This window comes from Hakea prostrata, chromosome 8, assembly GCF_041222555.1.
Source record: "Hakea prostrata isolate BN-2017 chromosome 8, UWA_Hpros_2, whole genome shotgun sequence".
NCBI lineage: Eukaryota > Viridiplantae > Streptophyta > Magnoliopsida > Proteales > Proteaceae > Hakea > Hakea prostrata.
In genome coordinates, this window is record NC_142607.1 from 54,323,743 (window position 1) to 54,339,427 (window position 15,685).

Genomic DNA, 15,685 nt, shown 5'->3' on the forward strand with positions numbered 1-15,685 from the left:
ACGACCACCTTCTTTACACAGGAGGAGTTGGAGAAATACATCGAGGATATGAGACCCTTCTAGAATACTTATGCATGTACCATTATGTCTGATGGATGGACCAGTCCAATGAAAAAGTCCGTCATCAACTTCATGGTGTATTGTGTTAAAAGGACTATATTCTTGAGATCGGCAGATGCTACCTTTAATGTGAAAAACCACAGATATATCTTTGGTCTCCTAAAGGACATAATGTAGCGTAAATCGTCACCAATAACGGCTCCAACTTCAAGAAGGCAGATGAGATGATGATGAAGTCAGCTGGGTATCATCTTTTTTGGATACCTAGTGTAGCCCACTGTATTGACCTCATGTTGAAGGACATTGGGAAGATCAAAATTGTCGAGGGCGTAGTGGAGAAGCCTATATAGGTGACAAAATTCATTTATAATCATATCTACACTATCGACATCATGAGCCGATCATGTATGGGTAACATAGTGCGACCCAATCCAACGAGATTCGACAAATTTCATCTCCCTCAACAATATATAGGAGAAGAAGACGGGCCTAAGATCGATGTTTGCACCCCAAGAGTGGCTTGATTGGGCTAGATCCAGGTTAGATAAGAAAACTTTATACAATTATTCATTTAACAAATATTAAACTATATATTAGGTACTAACTTAATGTGTTTGTCATAATTCAGGATCCAAAATGAGCATAATGCACAGTAGACCGTATCATCAAATGGCTTTTGAAGAATCTAGGGAGTATCTTATAGACTATGAAGCCCATCATAAAGATCTTGCAAATGGTCACCTCTATGTAGCCATTCAGCATATGAAGACTGCCATATAGAGAGCAAACCCCAAAGGTTGCCAGGCTTTCCAAAACATCATCGACAAACGACGGACCCAACATCTTATGCACATTGTACAATGTGTCGGAGTTATATCACCGACATCGCCCTATCGCTTGGGGGCGACACAATTCTTTCAAAATATCGACGATATGTCAGCAAAATCGTCAACGGTCGACTTTTTCGACCGTCAACTATGTCGGTGATAAATAAGAATTCGGTCAAATTTTCGACTGAATTTCTCTCTGAATTTTTTTATTTCTCTCTCCTCTCCAAACTTCTCCAAAGCCTCTCTTATTTCTTGCACTTTTCACCATATTTTGATCCGATCTTCAACATCTACGAGTACATCTTGCTTCATTATTGCCGGATATGACGTTGTTTCTGTCGATCAAGAGAGGTTTCACACAGATCTGCGAGTTTTTTCATCTCATAGGTAACCATTATTCACCAACTAATTTTTGACAAATTGCATGCCATAATGTTGTTGGATGGTTATGAAATTAAAATATGTTGAATACCTGAAGCCGATCTACGAGCTCATGGAGTTGGATTTTTTTTTAGTTTTGTGAGTAAAAATTTATATTTGTAACACTAAAAATTATTATTTTTTAAGTGATATGAATGTTGTATGATGATAGGTAAAACATATGTGGAACTCCATGAGCCGATCTACGGACTCACGAAGTCGAAATATTTTTTCACCCAATAAATAATTATTTTATTTTCAAAAATATTAAAATATTAATAAAGATATCAATAATTATGAAAAAAATGGGGGAAAAATAGAGGAAAATGGGGGACAATGTTTTGAAAATTATGGAATAATTATGTAAGTATTTATCAAGTGTTGGCTGTGTTGCCCATATGGCTTCATTGTCGGTTTTGATATGGGCAACTTATTTTTTTGCCGAGAAAATTGTAAAAATTCATTTTATATTTAAAAAAAAATGAAGAATTGCTAGTTAGTAGTTATACACTTATACTTAGGTACATGATTACATATTTACATCATACATTCAATATTCATACATGATTGTTTATTTGTGTAGAGAAAATATTTTGGTGTTGTTCACTTGTTCAGTGACTTATGCAATCATTTTGAATGCAACAGTCATCAACTCATCATGTCTGCTAGTGGGAGTCAGAGGGGAGCTGGTTCTTCACAGGGTGGACAAGGACAATCACAGGGACAGCCTGAGAGACCAGCAGTAAGAGGGGAGGACTAACCCAGCATAGCAATACTATGTGACTATTGATGGAGATAAGAATAAAATACAATGTAATTTTTGTGGGAAGAGAATCTACTCAGGTGGCATCAGCAGGTTTAAGGGTCACATCACTGAGAGTTCAAAGGATGTGACCACATGCATAAAGGCCAATCCAAATGTAGTGAAGGCACTTAGGGATTTAGAAAAAGCGAAGGGGAAGAAGAAAGATGATCGGAGGAGAGTGAACAAAGCACTAGATGATGCAATGCGGGGACCGTCATCACACGGAGATGATTAAAATGATGATCAAGATGTTGATCCTGTTGATGTGGCAAGAGATTAGGAGGAGAGGGACATGCGGCGGGCCATGGCAGAGAGCAGGCGATTGCACCATTAGGAGCAGGATATGGCTAGAGCCAGAGCTTCAGGAGCTGGTCCCTCTAGGGATACAGGGGCTAGACCATCTGACTCTCGGGGGAGGGGTGGTGTATTTGGCATGTTTGACAGATCACAAAGTTTGAGGGCCCCTCGTACATCAAGTCCAGCACCATCTAATCATCCACGCCGTGGGGACCCAATCATGGAACAAGATCTTGATATTTTCATGAAGGAGGCCAAGCAACACGAGATTTTTGGTGCATGGAAAGGTATGGCCAAGAAGGTAAAAAAGGCAATATCAAAGTAGATGTCTTATAGTTCCATTCCAGCAAACACGACACAAGGTCCATACTACAGGCACATGATTGATACAATTGCAGATGCAGGCCCTGGATATGAGGGTCCCACCCTTACAGAGTTGATGACCACCTATATAGATAGTATGAAACCCTTCTGGGATACATATGAATGCACATCATGTCTGATGGATGGACCCGCTCGACGAAAAAGTTCATCATCAACTTTATGGTATACTATGACAGGAGAACCATTTTCTTGAAATCAGTGGATGCTACTGGTCATACAAAGGACAATAGATATATCATGGGTCTCCTACAGGATGTGATAGATGAGGTTGGGGGGAAAGAATGTGGTGCAAATTGTCATTAACAATGGCTCCAACTTCAATAAGGCCGATGAAGTGTTGATGAGTTCACCAAACTATCATCTTTTTTGGACACCTTGTGCAACTCATTCTATCGACCTAATGCTAAAGGACATTGGAAAAATAATTAGCATTGTCCACAACACAGTTTTAAGGGCTAGACAAATAACCAACTTCATCTACAATCATAATACTACTTTGGCCATGATGAGGAGATCATGTGGAGGTGAGTTGGTGCGACTTGGTCCGACAAGATCCGCGATGAATTTTGTCGCCTTAAGCAGTATCCAAGAAAAGTCGGGCCTCAGATCCATGTTTGCATCCCAGGAGTGGTTTGATTAGGTTGGATCCAAGTAAGATAACTATCTACTATTTTATCTTACAAATTATTATACTATGAGTCTATGATTACATTGTATATCTAGTTATCTACTGTCTATTGACTTAATGAGTTTGTGATAATTTAGCACGACCAACGGGTGCGAGGCATAGAACACAATATCATCTGATGAGTTCTGGAGAAATGTTACTGTGGTGTTGCAGACCTCAGAGCCTATTATAAAGGTCTTGCGTATGGTGGACTCTTCCTTGAGGGGACCCACTATGTCCCACCTGTATGCAGCCCTTGAGCATATGAAGGTGTTGCTATAAAGGCAGCAAACCCTATAGGGGACCAGGCTTTCTTGGATATTGTGGATGCACGATGGATTGCTCATCTGATGCATCCCCTGCATAGGACCGGTAAGTAAATATTGTGGGTTGTTGACTTGTAGTTGTAGGTATTGGTAATTCGTTCAATCCTAGCTTTAAGCCTCTAACTTCTAACTGTAAGCTTTTTTAATTGTGCAGCCTATTTTATAAACCCTAGATATCAATATAGTGAAAATTTGAGGTTGAACACAAACATGTTGGATCTCCTGTTATAGGTTAAATTTCGGATTGGAGTCAGATCCGATGCTCCAATCATTTTGCCACAACAAGGTGAGACATCGGGAATTTCAAACGATTAGAACTTGTATTTATTGTTTAAAGAATTTAGCTAACCAACCAATACAAATGATTGTACTATTGCAGATCAAGTTGTTTAGGGAAGCATTTTGGTCCTTTAGTAGAGATGTTGTTGTACGAGGTAGAGAAACTAGTGATCCAAGTTAGATACTTAGATCCTTAGATGTATAAATGCATTATTATTTATAGATAAGTTAATTTGATGTTAAGTATTAAAGTTCTTAGTTTCTAACTTAATGTTTTTGTGATAATGCAGCTGAGTGGTGATATCTCTATGCCTCTATGGCAACAATGCATCAAACTTTCGGAGATTGGTGATTAGGATCCTGTCTCAGCTTGTTCTACCTTTAGATGTGAGAGGAATTGGAGTACATTCAACATGATCCACTCCAAGAGGAGGAACCGGTTGGGAAGCCAGCGCCTAAACGATCTAGTGTGTTGTCACTACAATATGAGGTTGAAGATACATGTCAGGGAGCATGCTGAGAATAGTAAGTAGTACATTGATCTCGATGATATATTTGAGGTGGGTGCAAATGACCAAGATCCCCTCACTCGGTGGATGTTGGACAAGGGTGAGCCGATGTTGGACCAACCTGGAGGGAGGCCTGACCAGAGCTAGCTCGAGCTACAGGGGTTGATGTGGATGAATTTATGGCCTCTCGAGATGGGCAGACACATGCAAAGGCAGCTGCTACCGTTGATGAAGATTGGATGATGGCACCAGACACGCAGTAGCGGCAGGATGATGATCCAGATGACACACTCGCTCCTAGTCAGACTACGAGGGATGATGATGGTGGTGGTGGTGGTGGTGGTGGCGGCAGAGGCTTTGAAGAGCATTTGCATGTTCCACTACCAGAGACATAGCAACCCCCACTCAGATACACTGGGAGAGTCATTTCACACATCACACATGCCACCCAAGATTATGATGATGGTGGTGAGCAGCATCGTGGTCGTGACTATCCTGATACAAGCCACCATCAGAAGGGGAAGGGCCATAGGAAACAGCTACAGCACAGAGGTGGTGATGATGATGTCACCTTCCCGCATGGATCCTACAGAAGAACGGTTACGAATTCGATGGTTCTTATGTAAATCCTTCGGATCCGGCAGACAACTTAATAGGAGCGATGGGGTCCATGAGCTTGGATGAATCTATAGGCTCCACATCTGGTTATGGGCCTACCGGTATTTATGGTGTCCCCCCTCATAAACAGTATGGTATTGGTATGTGTATGGGTATCCCCTCTAGTACTTTGTATTATGGGCACTCACAGGGCGATAGTTATTATGAGTTTGGTCTCTCGAGGCCAATGTCTATTGACAAATCCATACCTTCACAGTCATTGGCACCAGCAGTAGCATCATCAGGCATGCAACACCTTCCTTGGCCCTATTCTCACTTCCCTCACATGGGAGTTCTCTTGGGGGCGGAAGATGACCGATATCAAGCTGCAATTGATGATTATCTGGAGCACTATCAGTATCGTATGAGATGGGATCAGTATGTAAATTTGTTGGGGGATTGGAGACAGCATAGTCAAATAGAGTTCGATCCACCTAGGCACAGTACTTGGAATTGATAGTTGGAAATATGAGATGATTGGATGATTCTATGTACTTGTATAATGAATTGTAGACTTTAGATGATTTGGTTTGTATGAGTTTCCAGACTTTTAGTTTCGCGGCTTTCGCCTGCATACAGTCGGACATCGGTCGATTAAGAACATTAGTTTAGGTGATGTTTTAGGTCAAAATAACACTCCCAATGTGTTTATTGGCCTCAAATTAGGCTCCACATCAAATTTCAGGCCCCCAAATGTCCCTCGAAACAAGGGGTCGATTTTTCATCGAACCCCCTCAAAAAATTGCCTGAAATTTAGGCCGGTGGCAGCCACCAACACGGTGACACCAGCCGAAATTTCAAACCCTGCTTATGAATCCGCTGCATATTTAGGGCCTAGCAGCCCTTACCCGACTTCAGCCCGAATAGGGCTTGGGTTCAAGATTTTGGCCCTGAGGGCAGGTCAGGGCCAAAATATTCTAGCCATGACTAAGGCAAGGGTGGGCCTGGGATTACTGTATGGCCTTGATCCTTACCCTAATTTTTCCCCTAATTTTGACCGTAATCCTGTCAATGATTTTTACCCCGATCTTCATATTAACCTTGACATAAGCCTTGATTTTGACCTTGAGTCATTTTGATCATACTAGACTATAAGTTCACTTTTTATATTATTTTTAGGGTAATTTTTATTTGTACCCCTTGAGGTTCGACCTAAGTCATTTTTAGTTCCCAAAAATTAACAACTTCCATTTGCCTCCAATGTGGTATCTCAAAAAAACTTATCAAGGACAGATAGTTATGTTTGTAACTAAAATACCATTTTTTTTAACTGCAAAAAAAAAATATGTTTTTTTTTTTGTAGAAGACTAAATTACCGTTAATTTACTTATTAACAAGGTTTTGAATAGGGATTTTTTTTGTTGAATAGGGATATTAATTTATCAAACAATTGTGAATGAAAACATACTTACCTACTGCTTATCTTTAAAGATTGACTTTTCATTTTATCAGGTCCCTTCTAGTGTTTCAAAATTTACAAAAACAGCTCTTGTGTGACCTTTTCTACAATCGACTTGGATTTTCAAATCTGTCCAAATTTAATTCCAATTCTTCTCTCTACCTCTTCTCTTTCATGAATAATCTCAACTCTTTGCCACTGGAGAAAAACCAAAGAAGCGAGACAGAACAGAAAAGAGAGAGGGAGAGAGAAACTTGGGGGAAAGATAGACTGGAGTGAAGTTCGACTATTGTCTTAGAAATTGAGACTCGAGACAAAGTGTTTTTTTTTTTTTTTCCCCTTTCGAAGCTTACATACAATAACCCAAATTAGAAAACCCTATAAAAAAGGGTTTCTAGATTTCAGAGAAAATGATGAACTAGGGACAGCCGAAGAAATGGGACCGCACAATAACTTCAAACAGATTGAACAAGGCGACCTATTTTTTGATATATATATATATATATATATATATATATATATATATATATATATATATATATATATATATATATATATATATATATATATATATATATATATATATATATATATATATATATATATATATATATATATATAATTTATTTATTTAGTTATTTATATAATACCTTGATACCATATGGACAGCAAAGATTGAACACAAGATTCTAATAACAAAAGAATATGTGTTGCTATAAGGTGATATATTTCTTTAACACCCTCATGCCATATGGACAGCTCAACCCTCAAGGATTCATAAAGCCAACCCCATTGAGTCGGAATAAAGTTACGGCTGTTGTTGAAACTTGGTTGGCGATGGGAGACAGGTCTAGAACTTGGTATTAGCTTATTTTGGGCCTTTTTGAACACAACAAGACTATTAGATTTTGGAAGAAAAAAACATTAAGTTCAATGTAGGATTATTACTTAGAGGCAGGATAGAACAGAAGCTTTTTATGACAAAACCCAGGACAAACACTACTTTATGCCTTATATCATTTAAGCAAATGTTTTTATATTTCATTTACTTAAGATATCATTCATAAATAAGCAAATATCCCCTATTTGAATCCAATAAAAAAAGTACAATAAGTCAAAACTCCATGAGGAAAAAAAATTCAATCAACAAGTTCAAGAACAAAAACTGGATTTTTGGAGGAAAGTGCTGATTCATTTTAAAAATTTGCAGATAACTCCAAACACAACAACAGCAGCAGGTTTCCTCTCCTTGGGGAAAACCCACAACCCAAATAGTCTCCTTCAATTCTCAATTTTATTCAATAATCATCAACTGTTTTGTTTACAAGCAGGAGGGCTATATTTATAGCCTTTATATTGAAGGGTTTCCTAATAGCACACAAACTTAGAAAGCAAATCAAACTAAGACTCCTACTTGACTCGTGACTCTGATAAATCAAATAAGGATTTCTACTTTAAGGAACGCTTAATTAGATTAAAAACTGCAGAATCACAAGACTCCTAACTTAAGAAGGAAACCAATTTAAGATGGGCCTCAAACTAGACCTTTCCTAACGGGACTAGTTCAAAAATAAAAGTAGATATGGACTTCTAACAGTACTCTGCATCCAACAAGACGACCCAAAAGAGAGAGCAAAATGACCAATTTGCCTCTAGTCGAGTTCACCTTCCTGTAGGGCCGAATGAAAAAGGGGCAATGTCCTTCCTGGTCACATCAATGTGAATTGCTCCAAGTGAAAGTACCTCTTTTAGAAATCAAAATGAATTTAGTTTTTGCCGCACTATTGGATTTTAGCAATGTTTTACCTAACTAAGGATTATGGAACTTTTGGATTTAATAGAAAAATGCCAAAAATTAGAAAGTTGAAAATTATACCTATCCCTTCAGTTCTTTAAGCCTCCTCTCCTTTGGTATTCAGATCAACTTGAGAAATTCCATTTCTTCATAGCCAATGTCTTGAAGACCATCACCATCAGTCTCCTCCATCTCACAAGGTTTTCCCTTGGCACTCTAAACAATCTACTTAGGTCTCCATATCATCCCTAGGAGCCCACTAACAAATGTACCCCAATACAACTCTGGAAAGGCAAGCTTCTCTCCTTTGCTATAAAGATTTTTCTCATTAAATAAGTCCTATTGCCTTCATTGGCATGGTATCTTGGCCCTCCCAAGGCCACCATAAACATCATAGAATCCACCTTCATGTCTTCCTATACAAACGTAGAGAGTCCTCATAATTCTCCCACCCCATGAATTGGTCCACCATTTGCTGCCAAGAGTGAAAGAAGGTCTAGGCATCCACAAAACCCGAGATTCAATAGTACAAGCTTATCAGTATCCGAATCCAAATCCGGTGGAAATTTTGAGAAGGAATCTGGGTTCAAATCCGATAAACTATCCGATTATTCATTGGTGATTGTCATTTTTTTCCGATTTCCAAATTTCCGATTACTGATTACAGGTTTCCGGATCCGATTATCTACCATTTTTAAGAGAAAAGAATGTTTAATACTTTACTCTAACTGGATAATTTTCGATTTCTAATTATCCAATTAATGGATTACGGTTTCCAAACCCAATTATCATCCATTTTCAGAGAAAAAATGTTGACTACTCTACTATATGCGAATATTATCCGATCAAATAAGCAATTATCCGAATCCAAATCTAGTTGCTTATCGAACGGATACGGATATTTTTTTGTAAGAAAAATTTTGACTATGGACACCCTTAAACAAATACGAATGCGAATTCGAAGGTGGATTTCAATTATCCATTTACAAGGTCCAGCTGGAGTATCTAAATCTAAGGAAAGGGGTGGTATACGTGGTACAACCGTTCACTGAGTCAGAGGGCCACTCCTACAACAGATCATCCGGCACCACGTGACTATCCACGTAGGAGGGACCCTATCCTAGAGCAGGATCCTGACATTTTCAAAAAGAAAAAGGCCAAGCAGCCCAAGATTACATGTGCATGGAAAGGGATGGCTAAGAAGGTGAAGAAGGCAATGGCAAAGTGGTTGTATCACAGTTCTATTCTAGCAAACACAACACAAGGTCCGTCCAAGAATATGATTCACACCATTGCACATGCACGCCCTGGATATGAAGGTCCCACCCCTAAAGAGGTGATGACCAGCTTACTAATTGAGGAGGAGGAGCTGCAAGAGTACATAGGCAGTTTGAGATCCTTGTGGGAGTAATATAGATGTAACATTATGTGTGATGGATGGGCTGGTCCGACAAGAAAGTCCATCATCAACTTTATGGTGTATGGTGACAAGAGGATCATTTTTTTGAAATATATGGATGTCATTGGCCAGACGAAAGACCATAGGTATATATTTGGCCTCCTACAGGTGTTGATGAATACACACGGGTATAATCTTTATTGGACACCCTACGCAGCTCATTGTATCGACCTCATGTCGAAGGACATTGGTAAGATCAACGTAGTCCAAACCACAATGGAGATAGACAAGCAAGTAATTAATTTCATCTATAATCATAACATTGCTCTGAACATGATAAGGCAAGCATGTGATGGTGAGTTGGTGTGACCCAGTCCGACAAGATTCACAACGAATTTCATCACCCTCAACAGTATCCAGGAGAGGAAGGTGGGCCTTAGAGTTATATTTGTATAGGAGGAGTGGTTTTCTTGGGTTGGAACCAACTAAGGGTTTTTTCTATCTACTATTTCATTTAACAAGTTACCATACATTTATACTATAAGTATATACTATGTAGTATCTATTACTAACTTAATGTGTTTGTGATAATTCAGTATGAATAGTGGGCACGTAGCACGAGCAACGATCACATCTAATGAGTTTTGAAGAAATATGATTGTTGTGCTGTAGACCTTGGAGCCCATAATCAAGGTCTTACGGAGGGTTAACTCCTCCCTAAGGGGGCCCACTATGCCCCACATCTATGCAACCCTTAAGCACATGAAGATCGCCATAGAAAGAGAAAATCCAAAAGGTGCCACAGCTTTCTTGAATATTGTGCCTACTCGATGGACCACTCATCTAATGCATTTGATGGATAGGGCCGGTAAGTAATTAGTGTGAATTGTTAACTTGTAGTAGGCATCAGTAATTCATTCAATCACAGCTCCAAATCTCTAACTGTGAGTTTGTGAATGTGTAACCTATTATCTCAACGCCAAATATTAGTATAGCAAAAATATGGGGTTAAATGCACGCTTGCTCGATGCCGTCATGCAGGTAATTTCGAAGTTGGAGCCAAACCCGATGGTCCAATCAAATTGCCACATTGAGGTAAGATTTCAAGGATTTCGGACTATTAGAACTTAGAACTTGCATTTTTATTTTGAAAGAATTTAGCCAACCATCAATTCAAATGATTGTAGATAAAGACATTTAAGGACGCATTTGGGGTCTTCGGTTCAAAGGTTGTCGTACGGGATTGACAAAATCATGATCCAAGTTCAATGCACGATTGTTGTTATAATTATTACATTTTACAAATAAGTAAGATTTTTTTTTATTAAGCATAAAAGTATTAACTTAAATGTATTTGTGATAATACAACTGAGTGGTGGGTCCTGTATAAGGGCGGTGTAGATAACCTTTGGAGAGTGGCAATCAAGATCCTCCCCCCAAACTTGCTCTGCCTCTAAGTGCGAGAGGAACTAGAGTACATTTGGCATGATTCACTCCAAGAGGAGGAACAGGTTGGGAGGTCAGTGCCTGAATGACCTTTTGTATTACCACTAAAACATGAGGTTGAAGATGGAACATGCAAGGGCACATGCTAAGGGTGGATGGTGGAGGCAGAACATCCAACCCGATGATATCTTCGAGGTGGCCGCATATGAGCAGTAGCATCTCATTAAGTGGTCGTTGGACAGGGGTGAGCCGGTGTTAGACCAGCTTGGAGGGAGGCCAGACTCATATATTGCTCAAGAAGTGGGAGTTGATGTAGATAAGTACATGGCATCTCAAGAGGGGCAAGCACATGCATAGACAGCTACCACTGCAGATAAGGATTGGATAGTGGCGCCTGGCACGTGTGAGGATGACCCGGATGACACCCTTACTCCTAGTCCCAATCAGATTCGGAGGGATGATGATGATGATGATGACGACGACGACGACCATGGACATGGTCATGGTGGCAGTGAAGTACATGAGCGATTACATGTTCTATTACCAGAGGCACAGCATCCCCTAGAGAGACACATGGAGAGACTCTGTACACACATGCCACCCAGGGCAAGGATTATGGTGGTGAGTTTCATTGTGGTCGTACTACACTTGGCCGAGGAGGGGCATAGGCCATGGGAGAGAGCAATAGCATATGCATGGCCATGATTATAGTGATGATACTCGATCATATGGCTCATACAGCCATTTCGATCTAACAGACATCTTGTTAGCAGCAAGGGGATCCATGAGCTTGGAGGAGTCTGTAGGCTCCACATCTGATTATGGTTATGGGGCCTGCTCATGGACACAATGGTACATAGACATTTTCCAAGAGTTTGCACTACTATGAGTACAGTGATGGATCATCCATGAGCTTAGATGACTCTAGAGGCTCCACATGGTCCACATCTACTTATGGGGGTTATGATGGTTGGGGTCATGATCATCAGGGTGTCTTGATTATCCCTCCTGGTGGCTTAAGGAGAACCAAATTTTTGGAGGCAGTATACGAATACCGTATGCCACCAGGCCACCACCATATGCACTAGCAGCACCACCACCACACTTAACTGAGCCTATTTTGTATCTCTATTTCCATTACCCTCCTGATGGGAGTAGTCTTGCATCAATAGATGATGCCAATTAGAGAACTCTAGTTTCTCTATACCTCGATTACCATCAACATGAAATGTCATGGAGTGACTTTAAAAATATGATGGAGGAAAAGCTCATAGTAGCAGTCTTGGGCCTTCTGGCATGGACATAAGTCATAAAACTCACAGTAGAATGGTAGATAGATACACTGAGGCATAGTACTTGGTATTAACATGATGGAGGTGGTCCAAGCACAAGTATATACTTAGTTGTATTTGTATACTTGTATTGTATAATGATGTTTATTGTCCTTGAGCATATTTATTTTGGTTTGAAATGATGGTCTAGAGTTTCAGCTTTGCCTCTATACAATCAGGTATATGCTGATCAAGAACACCAATTTAGGTGATGTTCAAACTAGCAATCCCAATGTGTTTATTGGCATCAAATTAGACAAAACACCAAATTTGGGCCCAAAATGACCTAAACTACCCCCCGAAATAGAAGTCAAACTCTAGCAAAAATTTTGGCAAATTTCGCTGGTTCGCCAGCTTTGCCAGGGGGCGAACCGGCGAAATTCGACAAAATTTCACACCCCGGTTAAGGGTAGACATGATGAAGGTTGATGATGATGAAAGGTGATGGGTATGTAGTAGAAATGGGTAAATAGATAAGAGGCATATATTTAAACCTAGCATCCACCAATTGTCCACTTTTAGGATCCACTCAGACACATTGAGTTCACCTTAGTACAACCGAGATCCACAGTTACAAGTCTCAAGCAGAGCTTCATTTTGAAATTTGATTCTGTAGGATTTGAGAACCCTCCACATTTTGCATTTACAGATTAAATTTTACGCTAAAGCAACTAGTTACATTGAGACTACGAAAGGACTTTTGTGCTTCCCACACCTAGGAAACAAACCCAATAAAACATATAAATTGACTACGACTTTCAAACTTCTAGCTAGGAAATTTAAAAGGAACCTAGAAATCTCATTTACTCTAATAATATGAGAAAAAAAAACACCCAACTATTCATTTAAAAGACAATAAATAAAAAGATTACTTAAAAAGCTGGCCAGGCTAGGCCATGCCAGACCACACTAGATGTGGGTTTCCCAATGTTGCTGCTGAAATGTATGCAAGTATCCTCAACATGGATTATGCAAATGTTATCATTACATCCCAAACTGCTAGAATGGGGATTCAGAATGTCAGGTTCAGATTTTTCTTTGGAAGAGAATGAAGGATAATGGTCTAGAAGCTCTTGCCTGTGGCATGATACGTCAAGTGTTAACCTCCACAACTTGTATCCTGAGATTAATTTTTCCAGAACCCTAGGATTTTGGTTTACAGATGCATCTCTTTTTGTCTCTTAGAAGCTAAAGATCTTGTTAAGAAAAATAAAAAATGTCCCTTCAATTTCTTAACATAGAAGCAACTGCATTTTTTTTAGTATAAATTTGTATCGAATATAGATTCCATTTATTAGCATTAGGAGGATCAACAAAAAGAAAAGGGTATCAGGTTACCAGATCAACATTTGGGATGTCAAGCCCACGAGCTGCAACATCCGTAGCAACAAGAACAGCGAACTTTCCCTGCCGAAAACCATTCAGTGTTCTCTCTCTTTGATGCTGAGAGATATCACCATGTAGTGCCTCAGAAGCAACACTGCTTGTTAAGGTCATTGACACCTCATCAGCATCCCGTTTTGTCCGTGTGAAAACAATGGTCTTGCCACCTTTCGCATAGACCTGAAAATAGTGACACAGCCCACTTTTAACCATCTACAAATAATTTTTTTTATCATTTTTTATTGTGTTTTCAGAATTAAATGATTCCAGATCAGTGGACTCCCCAAAACCATGGTTAGACCTAAATATAATGAGAAGACCAATATCAACTGAACTCTGTTCATAAGACCCCAAACTTAATTCAGATGTTTATTACAACTGAAACACCCATAATGATATACACAGTTCAACAAGCATGAATATTATCAGGTGTGGCAGGGGTGACATCAAATTTAACCCAGGAACATTAATTAAAAAAAAAAAAAGTAGTTTCAATTTTCTACTTGGAAAAGAAAACAAGGTTGGGACGGAAGGGACCAAATAATACCAGGAAAAATAAACAAATTCAACCCAAGAATATTTTTAAAGCAAATAAATAAACTGAAGTTCTAATTTTCTAGTTGGAAAAAAAAAAAGTATGTATGTTGTAAGAAAGCAAATACTTCAAATTCGTGCAAGACCAGTCATCCTAGAACCTGAGGCACCACTGAAGTTTAAATCCAAACCAAGAAAAGGCTAAAGTTGGCCCATCAATCCACAAAATCTGGGGGGGTCAAAAAACGATAGAGCTCATACATTATCACATAATGGATGGTGAAATAACCATGGTTGTCATGGTGGCGAATTGCCAATGTGATGACTCATGAGTAGCCAACTTAGACACTAGATTACTGCCTGGTTACCACCTAATCACATGAGGAATTCCTTCAAAGCAACGGAATATTTTGTAAATTAATGACTCCTTACAGTATTATTTAATAATGTTAAAACATTAATAATATAGTACAGCCTAGTGTAGTTTTGTAATGATCTGGCTAGGCTGCGTCTTATGAGTGCTATGTTGTTATGGCGCAATGGGTGGTATACTTGTGCTCTCATTTTGGTTTTAGTTATGCAATGCACAGCTACTTCTCATTGGCATGAAACCAATTCTATCTGATTGGTAGCTACTGTATTTTCTCATTTTTTTTCTTTCTTTTTGACCTCTCTTCTTTTATTCTTCTCCTAGTATCCACTATTAGTTGTTCCATGTGTGAGATTATCACATGGTATGAAAGCACTGAACACAACTTTGACCATATTGTTTGTTTTAAAATTCTCATCATGGCTTTCCCTTGTTATGGCGTACAATAACCTATTTGTATTGCTTCTGTACGAAATTCTAGTTGATGCAACATCAAAAACTAGGGCTTCTTATGATGTTGATGGAGGACATGCACATGAAACACTGTTAGGCAACATAGTATATAAAGTTCTAGTGCCTTATCATATCTCGAAGCCCCATGCCAAGAAGACAGAGAGTGGTGAAGAGGGAGAACACCAATACATACCATGATCAGATCACCAAGGATTATGTGTTTTGAAGTTGCAGATGCTGGTATGGCATAAAGCTTTATTCCTTCTGCAAGCTTTTCATCGTGATCACCGACCTATATGGCAAAATAAAAATAAGATTTGTTTTGATAATGTACAGTAGCC

The 15,685-nt window shown here is 39.1% G+C and overlaps 1 protein-coding gene across 1 annotated transcript in view; it reads right to left on the reverse strand.

Moving 5' to 3' along the window:
* The window catches only part of EMB1138 (DEAD box RNA helicase (RH3)), a 69,121-nt gene that overhangs the window by 33,881 nt on the left and 19,555 nt on the right, over window positions 1–15,685 (reverse strand). The window contains exons 4-5 of the mRNA XM_089167577.1: window positions 15,538–15,636; window positions 13,943–14,167 (exon numbers count right to left, since the gene is read on the reverse strand). Of these exons, the coding sequence (XP_089023703.1) occupies window positions 13,943–14,167; window positions 15,538–15,636 (324 nt within the window). The remainder of the gene's footprint in view (window positions 1–13,942; window positions 14,168–15,537; window positions 15,637–15,685) is intronic.